This window comes from Toxorhynchites rutilus, chromosome 2 (assembly GCF_029784135.1).
Source record: "Toxorhynchites rutilus septentrionalis strain SRP chromosome 2, ASM2978413v1, whole genome shotgun sequence".
Lineage (NCBI taxonomy): Eukaryota > Metazoa > Arthropoda > Insecta > Diptera > Culicidae > Toxorhynchites > Toxorhynchites rutilus.
In genome coordinates this window covers 266,356,507-266,369,091 of record NC_073745.1, presented here as the reverse complement: position 1 = coordinate 266,369,091, position 12,585 = coordinate 266,356,507, and the positions used below count along the sequence as shown (strand labels likewise).

Genomic DNA, 12,585 nt, shown 5'->3' with positions numbered 1-12,585 from the left:
GAACTGGATTGCTCGACAGTCCGATGCCGAATGAAATTTTGCCTCAGCGAGATCCACTGTTTATACTCAAGGCAAATATTCCCCTTCATTCTTCTACTTTTCCTTTGTTCACGGCGACTTCAAATCCTACGATTTCCCCTTCGTTGGTCGTCGATAAGTTGCTCGTTATTGACAGCTCTGTTCGGGAAAGCACACAAATGGACAGAACAAATGTATGGAAAAATGGAAACGCCTAAAGTTTTCATGAATTTTAATCATTTACCAGGGGATTCTAATGTATATTAGAATTACATTAACCATAAACCAGGGGATTCTAATGTATAGCATATTAAACAAATCTGACGGAATTCCCGATGCGTATGTAAATCGCTAAAATTCGTTCGCGGAAAAAATAGTTATTAACGTTAACTTTATTTCATAAAAACGTGACCTGTTTCCTGATTTGGCACCCTTAATGAAAGACGTAGTTCTACGTCAAAAAAGACAGGTGACCGAAGCGACGTAGGACTACCTCAAGGGCTGTCTATTTTTTTTTTTTTTTTATCTGTATTATAGTGACTTTCAACTCATTTGGCTGGTTCGTCACTTTAACTTCCATTTTTGGAAGAATGTCGGGAGTGAGGCTGTCTATTTAAATACAGTGATTTCTTTTTTGTTCGATTTTTTCAAATCATAAGGGACTGTCCACATTCCACGTGGACCGAAAAAGTACGATTTCGAACACCCCCTACCCCTATGTGTACAAGCATGGACATGGACAAAGAAATCAAGTACTTCGTTATGGGAATTTAGTTCTTGGAAATCATTGAAGAAAACAGAATCTCGATAGAAGACAGCAGGGGTATACAAATCGATATGGATATTATCATGCCTTTGAGGATATAAACATGTTGTGTTGTGATATGTAATTATGGCGAGTTCAACTCCAAAATTACTGATCAAACTAATAGATGTAAGTCAGTGCTTAATATCTGATGTCGTTCACTTAGCCGGTCCGCAGATCCATCATACCATTAAGACCAGTTCACTATTGGAAAAAAATTCTCGTCTGAGCTTCAATAATAAGTCCCCGCGGTCAACTTCACAAATCTTGGGAAATATTAAGTTGTTTGGAATAATCGTACCGATTTTCAGGAAAAGTTCAAAAGCAAAACATTTTAGATATACATTTATTCAATTCTTTGTGCACCGTCGTAGTGGAGCTCTTCAAGGGAGGTCCGGGAAAACTTGTAGAGTGGTTGATAGTCAGGATCTGGGACACAGAACAGCTACCGAAGGAGTGGAAGGACGAGGTAATCTGCCCCATCTATAAAAGAGGTGATAAACCGGATTGTGGGAACTATCGTGCCATCACAATCCTGAATGGTGCCTACAAAATTCTGTCTCAGATCCTCTTTCGCCATCTATCGCCAATAGTAAGAAGATTTGTGGGAAGTTATCAGGCCGGATTCATGCCCGGTTGCTCGACGACGGACCAGATTTTTACACTGCGGCAGATCCTCCAAAAGTGCCGCGATTATCGGGTCCTACGCACCAAGTCTTGGTTGACTTCAAGGCCGCATATGATACAATCGACCGACGACAGCTATGAAGGATCATGAATGAACACGGTTTTCCCCGAAAGCTGACAAGACTGATTCAGGCAACGATGAATGGTGTGCGGTGCAGTGTGCGGATCCCAAGTGAGCTGTCGGAATCATTTGAGACTCACAGGGGACTTCGGCGAGGCGATGGACTCTCCTGTCTGCTCTCCAACGTGACGCTGGAAGGTGTTATGCGGGGCGCGATTTTCAACAAGTCTAGTCAGTTTATCTACTTCACCGACGACGTGGACATAATAGGAAGAACACATGCGACGGTAGCCGACTTGTATACCCGACTGAAACACGAAACAGGGCTGATTGGGTTCGGGATCAATGCGCCTAAGACTAAATACATGCTAGCAGGAGGGACTGATTGCAACAGAGTTGTTCTTGGCAGTAGTGTTGTGATCGACGGCGACGAGCTCGAGGTGGTAGAGGAATTTGTCTACCTTGGCTCGTTGATAACAACTGGCAACAACAACAGCCGTGAAATTCGAAGACTATGGACTCCGCAAATACTTGAGGTCCAACAAACTCCGACCCCGTACGCAGTGTACCATGTACAAATCCCTAATTCGACCGGTTGTTCTCTATGGGCACGAAGCTTAGACAATGTTCGAAGAGGACTCCCAAGCACTTGGTGTTTTCGAACGACGAGTGCTCAGAACAATATACGGTGGTGTACAGGAAAACATTGTATGGAGAAGGAGAACAAACCACGAATTGGCGCAACTCCACGGCGAACCCAGCATCCAGAAAGCCGCCAAGGCTGGACGAGTGCGATGGGCAGGGCATGTTGCAAGATTGCCGGACAGCAGCCCTGCGAAGATGGTGTTCGCGTCGAATCCGGTGGGAACAAGAGAGAGTCCAGCAAGGGAGAGGAGTCCAGCGAGCGAGGTAGTTGGACCAGGTGCAGCAGGACTTGACAAGAATCGGTGCAGCCGGGAGTTGGAGAACAGCAGCCATGGATCAGGTTTATTGGCGAAAAGCTGTGAATTACATCTAATCTCTCAATGGGATCAAGAATCATTGTAAATAAATAAAATTACGTTTGCCCGGTTAATTTTTGTTTTGAAATACATCATTCATTGCAATTTAAAATTATTGCACCACGATCAGTAGAAATTTCCAAAATTCTAGGTTTTACCGCGATCACCTTTCGGACTTTGGGAATCAGGGCTTTTGATTTGGAAATTGGAACGAAACAACTTTATTCTACTTCAACTATAATAATATGACGATATTCGAAGTGATGGACAATGGGGTACATTTGACTTTCCCATGTAGACTAAGACCGATTTGCCCATGAGTGGGTAACAAAATAGAAAAATGTTCGTAGGTCTTTGATAAAGATCGGCAGATCACAATCGGATGCTGATAAGAATGATACGTTAGTATGCTTTGTAGACTTATTCGAGCGGTTTGGCTCGTCCATAAACTACGCGTTACGTGAACGATAGGTATTCGCGGTATCATAGACCTTGAAAAATAACAATTTATAAAACTTATAAAACAATAAACTCATGACGTTACATAAGACTTCTGATATTATGAATTGGGTATTGTTAACAAATATCAAAAAGTACCAATATTTGTATTTAACTTATTTACTGTCAAATGTATTTTTTTACAAAATTATCGAAACATTTTTGGAAAGTTTCAGAATTTTCTAGAAATTCCGATAAGGTCTCGTGCACAAGCTACGTAAAGCGTAAAGGGCTCCCGAGATCGGGTGGTCGAGATTGCGTTACTTACTGTGGCCTAGGGGGGAGGAAGACTAGGCGTAATCGTTACGTAACAAAATTCCATTTTTATTCCTAAACTAGCTGACCCGATGAACTTCGTTCCGCCCAAAATTGATTTTTTGATATGCATTTTTTCGAACATTCATGTTTTCTTACTAAGCGAACATTCGTTCGAACAATTGCATAACTCTTCATTGATGTTCTAATTGACTCTTTACAATTTCCTTTTGCTATAAATTTCTTAGTACTTCTACCAAAACTCGTCATTATGACACAAATTCATTTTCTGACACAATTTTCGCTCAAGACTCTTGATTCACATATTTCTCCGAAACATGGAATGCATGTTTGCATGTACATTTTTATTCATAATTATTATCTTAAAAGTGCGTTATTTACCTGAGAATCCATTGCTCCAATCCATTTAATGATACGTTTATATTATTTCCCAAAAACCTCCAGCATCACTACAGTCAGTTGTATCATTGTAAATCAATATTCAGAATTTTTCTGAATCCATCTTACATGCTGTGGAATGAATCTTTATTTTCCAAACGAGGAAGGCATGCCAGCAATAGATGAATTGTTGAATGTTTTCTATTTTTGTTGTTGTTTGATTCGATTGTAGATGTATTTACTATCGTGACCGAAATAAATCGCCGCAGTGAACAACTGCAACAGAAACAACCGCTTAGACAAAGTATAGTAGCCTAGAAATATTGTGGCGCGGGAAAAACATTATGTGTATAAATGGCATTTCTATTATAAATTTATTTCCTCGTTCTCGTTCCACTGATTTCCACTGATTAGTTTGAAACATAGGATCCTTTAGCAATGTTCGTTCGTCTGACGGCATACGTTTGCCTGGTGCATTAGGTTTGACCGGCTAATTTTTGTTTTGAAATACTAACCTACTACACTTTTCTGAGAGATTGTTTCTGTTGCAGTCGTTTTCTGTGGCAATTTATTCCAGGAAGTATTTACTATAGTTTCATAATTAAAGTTAATGCTACTTTGAATCTGACGAACAAATCTTATATAAAATATCATTGTACTGACTTTGAATTCAAAAAGAATTTGCGAAGAAGCTAGGGATAGCTCAACCGGAATATTTGTAAATTTATCTTTTCAACAGATGATTGACGAGATCTTTCTGTGTTGTGGCAGATCTCATTGCAGATTCAGATTGACGTGATTATACCCCAGGTTGAATGAAGGGCCTGAAGTATCGGCTGAAATTGGGCTTAGGTTTTGCTCAGCTGTCTGGTCTCGGAAACGATTAGCAGATCGTTGTCGGGTATCCAGTAAAGCTGGATTTCCTTTGTAAATTCAAGGCTGGTACTGACATAGATATTAGGTTACATTCCTGATCGGTTAAGGGTCTTCCCGGGTTGGAAATTCTCTTGACATGCCTTGGGAGAGTTCCTGGGCCTGAAGTGTCGGCTAGAATTAGGCTTGGGGTTGCTCAGCTGTCTGGTCTCGAAAACGATCGCGTTAGTAGATCGTTCTGGGGAATCTAGTATAGCGGGAAATTATAATATCATATGCCCTAAAATTTGGTTGGCATATAATGCGCCTAACTGGCATATGCATGCAAAAGTGGAGGCCATATACATACATGGCAAATGCTTACCGAATTTGTTTGGATGAATATGCAACTTTGACAGGCTATAATAGCGATTATGTTGAAATTGAATTGCGATCTAATATGAATATATTCATGAATTGTCAAAGCGCCAAATACGACTTTTGCCATACTCATATATGATTTATTACAGACATAGAAAAAAAAAACAAATGACGCAATTTTTTTTCGTAAAAAGTTTGTTATAGCCTCACGAATCATTTTTATATATGAGTATAAAAATTTAATGTTTTAATGTTTTGCTGGGAATGTTCCCAGCAAACATTAAGTCGTATGAATAGCTATAATTGGAGGCGATATACATACAACCAAGACACATTTGTATGATATATGATGCAGATAACTAGCATATACACACAAAAGTGGAGGCGATATACGTATATGTCATATCTTGTACGCATATAAAGCCGTATATAACGATATGCGATGCTTTTTGGACTGATATGCGATTTGATACGACAACGTTACCACTCAATCCATCGATGACATGGAAAATCGTGTTTTTGCATTTTATGCGATTTTAGATATATATGATCGATATTTTGATTGATATTTTATGCGATTGTGATTTGATACGAAATTATATGTGACTTATCATGTGCAAAGTTATGCGATTTAATGTTTGCTGGGTTGTTCCTCAATCTGAATTGCGTGATAATTTCTTAAACTCGTCACATATTCTGGTTTCATGAGTTTATTTAGCACTGTTTTGAAAAGCCTTGACACATTTTTGCATAGTGAAGATAATTCGGGATTTCCATTGTGGAAATGTTTGAAATGTTAGCTCAGTCTATTTTCAACTGACAACATGTATGATAAAAAAGGAGATGGTCAAAAACCGCATTTTTATGCATTTACAATTTGTGTACCACGCCTAAGTAAATTTCGATCTGCTCTGGACGTTTCTAGAATTTGCTAGAAAGCAGGAATTTTTGGCGAAGCTGTTCTCGATACTGTCTACGATACGATACTCATATGGTTTAAGAAGTTCATCGATACAATGCAACAAACGTTAATAGTTTCAAGCCTTACAAAGTCGGTGTGTGTAATTTGGGAAAATAATCTACAAATAAGCAGCATTTTACCGGGAATACAAATGCTTCCGTAGGTTAAGAAAACGACTGCTCTCTGAACTTTCTTCTTCTTAAATGGCACTAACGTTCCTAGAGAAACTTCGCCGTCTCAACGTTGTATTACTTGCGTCAATTTACTTGGTTGAGATTTCTATGCCAAATAACACGCCTTGAGTGCATTCTGAGTGGCAAGCTCTAGAATATGCGAGACCACAGTGCAAGCAGTAGGAAATTTCTTTGGCGAAAAAACCAGAACGGCAATCGAACCCGAACCCCCGGAATGTTAGGTGTGACGCTAACCACTCGGCTACGGGAGCACTCCTCTGAATTTTAAACCACTTAAAATAATGGAAATAGGTCACAACTTTTGTTTAATCTTGTAGAAAAAACAAACAGTTTTATGATTTCATGAAAATGTTGGTTCAAAATATCATGAATCCGTGAGTATTTTCATTTTTTTTCGTTTCTTCCATAAACACTTTTCATTAAACGCAACTACGTCACCATAATTTGATCACCAATACAAATGTACTTCACCTACTGCTTCATCCTTATATGTATTACACTGCCCGTACATATTGATTTCTCGCCCAAGTTTTCATCAAGGCGCTTCGTTTTCCGATTTTGGACAGCGACAATAGAGGTCAGGGGTACCAAATGTACTGCATCACGACAGTAATCTCATGACTGTCGCCACCATTGTCCCGTGACAGTAACGCGATTGAATTTTTAACTACAGTCACACAGTGGAAATGTTATGCGACATTAATTGTTACTGTCGTGTACTGTACACGAATACATTCCCATGAGAGAGTATTTTGGTCTTTCGTCTGCGACAGATCCGCTTGCTCATTAGTGATGTTTTTGTAGATTCTAAATGCAATAGTTATATGTTGCTACCGTCGTTGATGATTTTTTTTTCCCTCGTGCTGATGATGTGTGTCTTAGTATATATTTTTCCAGTACAACGTCATCTTATTTCATTTCATTTTCGCAAACTAAAGAGATTAATCTGCTGCGCAGCGAAGAATTGATAACAATTAATAACTGGCGAATTCTGCAACATATTCCGATATGGGAAAATTTAATTTGTCGATGACGCGGCTATTATATGTAGAGAAGTTTTTGAGGGAAATAGTGTGAGCAACAGAAGAGAATCTGTTGATAGAGGTGCGTGGAGAAGTGTCGTGGGTGGAAGTCGTGTGAATGAAAGTTACGTGAATGCAACTGTTGGGCCAGATTAGAATGCGGCTGGGGGAAGTGTTGCGCCTACTTAGCAATGTAGGTTTGGACATGAAGGAGATTCTATTTTATTTATGAATAAAATATGTTTAGCGCGTAATATTAATATTATCAACAAAAATGTAAAGTAACATTTTAGTATTATTATCATTATTACTAGCTGACCCGGTAAACGTTATGCTGCCAATTAGATAATTTTTAGCGAATATATTCGTTGTTATATGACAAACAACAAGTGTGTTGCAAGTGTGTTTCATATTCATATCGATATACTGAATTTGAAATACAGCCACATTACTGCCCTCATTCACGGACTTGCAAATGTATTTAATGCTTTTCACGGAACTACAGAACTGCAGAACATTAATATATATGTTGTTCATGCAAGATTTTATTACTCTGTTACATAGAACACATGTTTGATACGGTAGAGTGTGGTTAGGATGCATAGCTCGATTGAACTTGAGTCGTCGAACGGATTACAGAATGCAAAATTGCGATCCGTTCGGGTAATTCTAACTCGATTGTATTTCAGAATACGACGGTATACTTTTACCTGGTGAATTAGGTTTGCCTGGTTGATTCTTGCTTTGAAATATATGATTCATTGACAATCAAAACTATAATTATATCATGATCTGAAGAATTTTCCACATATAGAGATATTTTGATTTGAACATTCAGCTATTTTTGAAAGTGTGAAGTTAATAAAAAAAAACATTGCCTTTTTTATGTACAAATTTTTTTTCCATGAGATCTTCTACGTGCGAAAATTTTCGTTATACTTGTTTCATTTGCGATTTTTTCGGGAATCTGTTTAATGGGGGAATCAACTCTGGTAAATCGAAAAAATGGTTTTTATGCAATGTTGTACCGGAAGGATTCTTGGATATTTCATTTCGTTGAAAATCTGCAGTAAAAACTATGGGGTCATCTCAAGAGTAACATGGCTGTACGAATCTTTAAGCGCATTTTTTTCAGCTGGTGGTACGTTTATCTCAGAATCTAGTGGACCAATTCAGCATGCAAAAATGAATTCTTGTGTGACCTACGAAAAGGACCTATCTGCTTTGATCGATTATCATCATTGATAACTTCTCTGATAACCACGGCCTTACGATTTTTGTTGAATTTTTTTTATTCAAATGGCCGACATTTTGACAATTTTCATAATTTTCAAAAACCGCTACGTAACAATTCAGATAATAAGATTTTTACATGCTAAAAAAATCAGCCATATCGGTCCACTGGATTATGAGAAAAACGTACAACTAGCAAGAAAATGTTTTAAAGATTTAAAAAAAAAATCTTTCAAATGAAAGCAACATAATTGGCTCACGTAGCGTACTTTTTAGTGTAGAGCCAGTTTAGTTCTATAACTCTGTCATTGTAAAAATTCGAACATATGCGTAGGAGGATTTTTCCATGAAATATGATCATCTATCACCTCCTGAGAGATTTTGGGAAAATATATTAAATTCATCTTTTACATTCAATAATCAAAAATTATATGCATGAAAAACAAATTAAAAAAAACATTTTTTTGACTCGATGATATACAGGATTCGATTATATACAGTGAAAAGAAATCGGAGACTGTATATAATCGAGTTCGCGCTGCATTAGTTTCCAACTTGGAGAATAAATCTAAACACTCCCAACACTGAGTATTTCCGACGTCACCAATATATTATCGAAGAAACTCTCGCCTAGAATTATTAAGCTGTGCGTGTTTTTCTCATATGAATTGTTGATCATTTGTGTATCTGGATTCAGGCATCCCAACAGTATAGCATTCTTATTACAGTCGATATGAAATTAACTCGGCTTCCTATGTGTGCACGCAACTAGTGATCACAGCCATATGTCCGATACACATCTCAAAGCGTACTGGTGAAGAAGCACAAACGCATAAGATACAGGCTAGCATTACGATCGCCAGAAAAATGTCATAACGTTTTTCTGGCGACAGTCACGTGTGACAGTAACCCGGGTAAACCGATGAGATTCGTCGCTTCGTCAGCGACTGTTACGGCGACAGATCGAACGGAATAGCAGACACGAAAAAATCGGAAACGAACAGTCTCCCCGGCTCACTACGGTCGGGCACGACAAATTAGATGAATTCGACGAAACACCGACTGTTGCTGTATAGTATTACTTTATGCATTCATGCTCTGTCGCTTGTATACGAGTGTAGCGCGCTCACAGAGACTGTCGATTCAATTTCATACCGACTGTTATGAAAATGCAGTACTTTTGGGATGCCTGATAGAGGTAACGAATTTTCAAGTAGAATGAACACCCCATTAAAACAAAAATTATGAATGAAAATTAACTTCTACGTATCCAAGATGTATTCTATTTGAATGAATCATACGTCTTTTTTGCAAATTGCGCAAAAATATTTAACAAAAATATGTTTGATCATGTAGTTACTTTATAATGAAGAGTTTTAGTGAAAATATCGTGAAACTCATCATTAAAGAGTAATATAAGGTTCAGTGCGCCACGTTTCAAGTACTCAATTAAAATGAAGTAAAATTTTCATTTCAAAATTTGAACAATATAAAACTGTTTTGGGGCACGCTAATCTGATAGAGAATAATTTTCCGCCCCAAACGGCTATCGCCACCAGACGTCGACACTGTACATTCGCATCGTGGATTATGCACTCATCACAGATGTGACGTCACATTTGTTATCTATTCGCTCGTATTTACGCACAAACACTAATGAACGTCGTGATTCTGTCGCACCCTGGCGAATCAGCTGTTTGTGTTTGAATTTCTAGTACCTTTTAGTTCCAGAAACTTCTCGACTGCCACATCTGGAAGAGGATTGTTTTATTATAAAACGAGTGCGCGGTGGGCAGTTCCCGTTCAATCGTTTGAGAGAAATATCAGAGTGAACTGAATAACGGTGAATCAAAAGGCAAATTTTTCTTTTTTGAAGGTCAACTGATTTCGATTAAAAGGCAGCTTTTAAGCTTGATAAATAAACTAAGATAAACTGAGACGGAATAACGCAGATTATATTTGAAATTTCATCGAGAGGTAAAAGTATGTCATTTTTTTATATTTGGCAAGGAGAATTTTCACTAACGAATCGTAATTATTCTAGAAGGTGCGAACAATGGGGAAAGACTTCTATAAAATTCTTGGCGTATCGAAAGGGGCCAGCGATGATGAGATTAAGAAAGCGTACCGTAAGTTGGCACTGAAATACCATCCGGATAAAAACAAGAGTCCCCAGGCCGAGGAACGATTCAAAGAGGTGGCGGAAGCCTACGAAGTGTTATCGGATAAAAAGAAACGCGACATTTACGATCAGTATGGTGAGGATGGCTTGAAAGGAGGACTTGGTGGTGGCGGAAGCAGTGACGGAAATGGATCGTTCAATTATCAATTTCATGGTGATCCGCGAGCGACATTCGCACAGTTCTTTGGAACAAGTGACCCATTTGGAATGTTCTTTGGCAACGATGGAGGCGGTTCGAATGTTTTCTATCACGAAATTGGTGGCGATATGGATGATCCGTTTGGATTCGGTGGCCGAGGTGGAATGGGCGGAGGATTCCCTGGTGCGTTCAGATCACAATCCTTCCACGCGCAAGGACAACCTAACCGAAAGCACAAAATACAAGATCCTCCAATCGAACACGATTTGTACGTAACGTTAGAAGATGTTAACAGTGGATGCCATAAAAAAATGAAAATCTCCAAAATGATCATGGAACATGATGGATCGGCACGAAAGGAAGAAAAGATACTGAACATCAACGTAAAACCGGGATGGAAAGCTGGAACCAAAATAACTTTCCCGAAGGAGGGTGACCAAACGCCAGGGAAAATCCCCGCCGATATATCGTTCATCATCCGTGACAAGCCACATCCACACTTCAAGCGGGAGGGCAGCGATATTAAGTACACGGCGAAAATTTCGCTGCGTCAGGCTCTCTGTGGCACCGTGGTGAATGTTCCGACACTTACGGGCGATACGCTAAACATTAACGCTAGCAGAGAAATTTTGAAACCAAACACCGTGAAAAGGCTGCAAGGTCGAGGTCTTCCCTACCCTAAGGAACCGTCCCGAAAAGGCGATCTGCTAGTAGCGTTCGATATTCATTTCCCCAACCAGCTGAACCAGAACGCCAAGGATATCCTCTCAGATTTGCTTCCCATGGACGTAAGCGCGTAAGGAATGTTCTGGAGCAACGGAAGGTACGTCACACATACGGGCGCGTGACGATTGTTCTCTCGAAGCATCTTTTCAGTATGCGATTGCGTCACGAAAAGAGGAGAGAAAAATGTAAATAGGAATGAGCGAGAGAGAGATTTTCCGAATGCAACGAGCGAATTTAAATCATATAAAGAGCGAATAGCTTTGATGTGTGAGCAGGTGAAACCGTTAGACATTGGTCGTCATTGATAAATCTTCAAACAGCTGTGTATATTACCTAGTTTCCAATAAGAACGTTGTAAATGTGTCCATGAATGAATGCGAGAAAGACTGAGATCAAAATTAATTTTATTAATTTAGCTAATGCTTGCGCGGATCCGCACAAGGGTCTGAGACAGAAATATTCTAGTTGATATTTAGCAACAGAGTGAAAGTGTTTGTATCAAAATACTGTTTGCGATTGATATACGAATAAGTTTGATTCATTAGAAACAATTGTACGAAGCAAATTTGCTGTAAATATCGAAATTGTTAAATGTTATTTAAATTGGTACGTTATAGTACGACACGTATAACCAAAAATATAGGATAGAGGAATAATAAAAAGTATATTGAAGTGAAACCGATCTCTAAGTTATTTTATTTAAAATTCTGAAGATGCATTCGATTGCATAAATAATGTATCGCCTTCTTGATAGCTGATGGAAACTAGAAGAAAAAGAAAACCATGAGCGTATCCAACGATAAGAGGGATTAGAGTTTAACCCATTACTGCCCAGGTGTACAAGAACTTGATCCAAATGACATGAAACTTTCTAGTCCGTCTAGGTTTGTCCCGAAACGCAATATTTTGGTTTGGAGTTCTTTGGAAGTTGAGATATCTGACGTATGAAATTTCATACGCTGAGCCGATACAGTATCAAAAATGGAAATCATTTGAATAATCAACAAAACGGTTTTATTTCCTAAAATTCAACTTCAACAACCATTTTCCTGCTGATTAATGGTCAGCTGCATCCCAATAGGAAGTATCCCGTGTCGGGCACACGTACAGAGCATCGAAGACTGCAACATACCAATTATGAGAACACTTGTAATACTAACCTCGAGCCAAC

At 38.7% G+C, this 12,585-nt stretch overlaps 1 protein-coding gene across 3 annotated transcripts; it reads left to right on the top strand.

Moving 5' to 3' along the window:
* The first annotated feature begins 10,096 nt into the window (after nucleotides 1-10,096).
* Nucleotides 10,097-12,092, top strand: LOC129770146 (dnaJ protein homolog 1-like). 3 transcript variants are annotated; one of them, XM_055772801.1, is made up of 2 exons: nucleotides 10,097-10,344; nucleotides 10,412-12,092. In XM_055772801.1, the coding sequence occupies exon 2, from the start codon at nucleotides 10,424-10,426 to the stop codon at nucleotides 11,486-11,488; it is 1,065 nt and encodes a 354-aa protein (XP_055628776.1). In that variant the 5' UTR covers nucleotides 10,097-10,344; nucleotides 10,412-10,423; the 3' UTR covers nucleotides 11,489-12,092. The 3 variants fall into 3 exon arrangements, with proteins under 3 accessions (XP_055628776.1, XP_055628775.1, XP_055628774.1); XM_055772800.1 differs by having other exon boundaries at nucleotides 10,097-10,350; nucleotides 10,415-12,092; XM_055772799.1 differs by having other exon boundaries at nucleotides 10,098-10,350.
* Nucleotides 12,093-12,585: the final 493 nt, after the last annotated feature.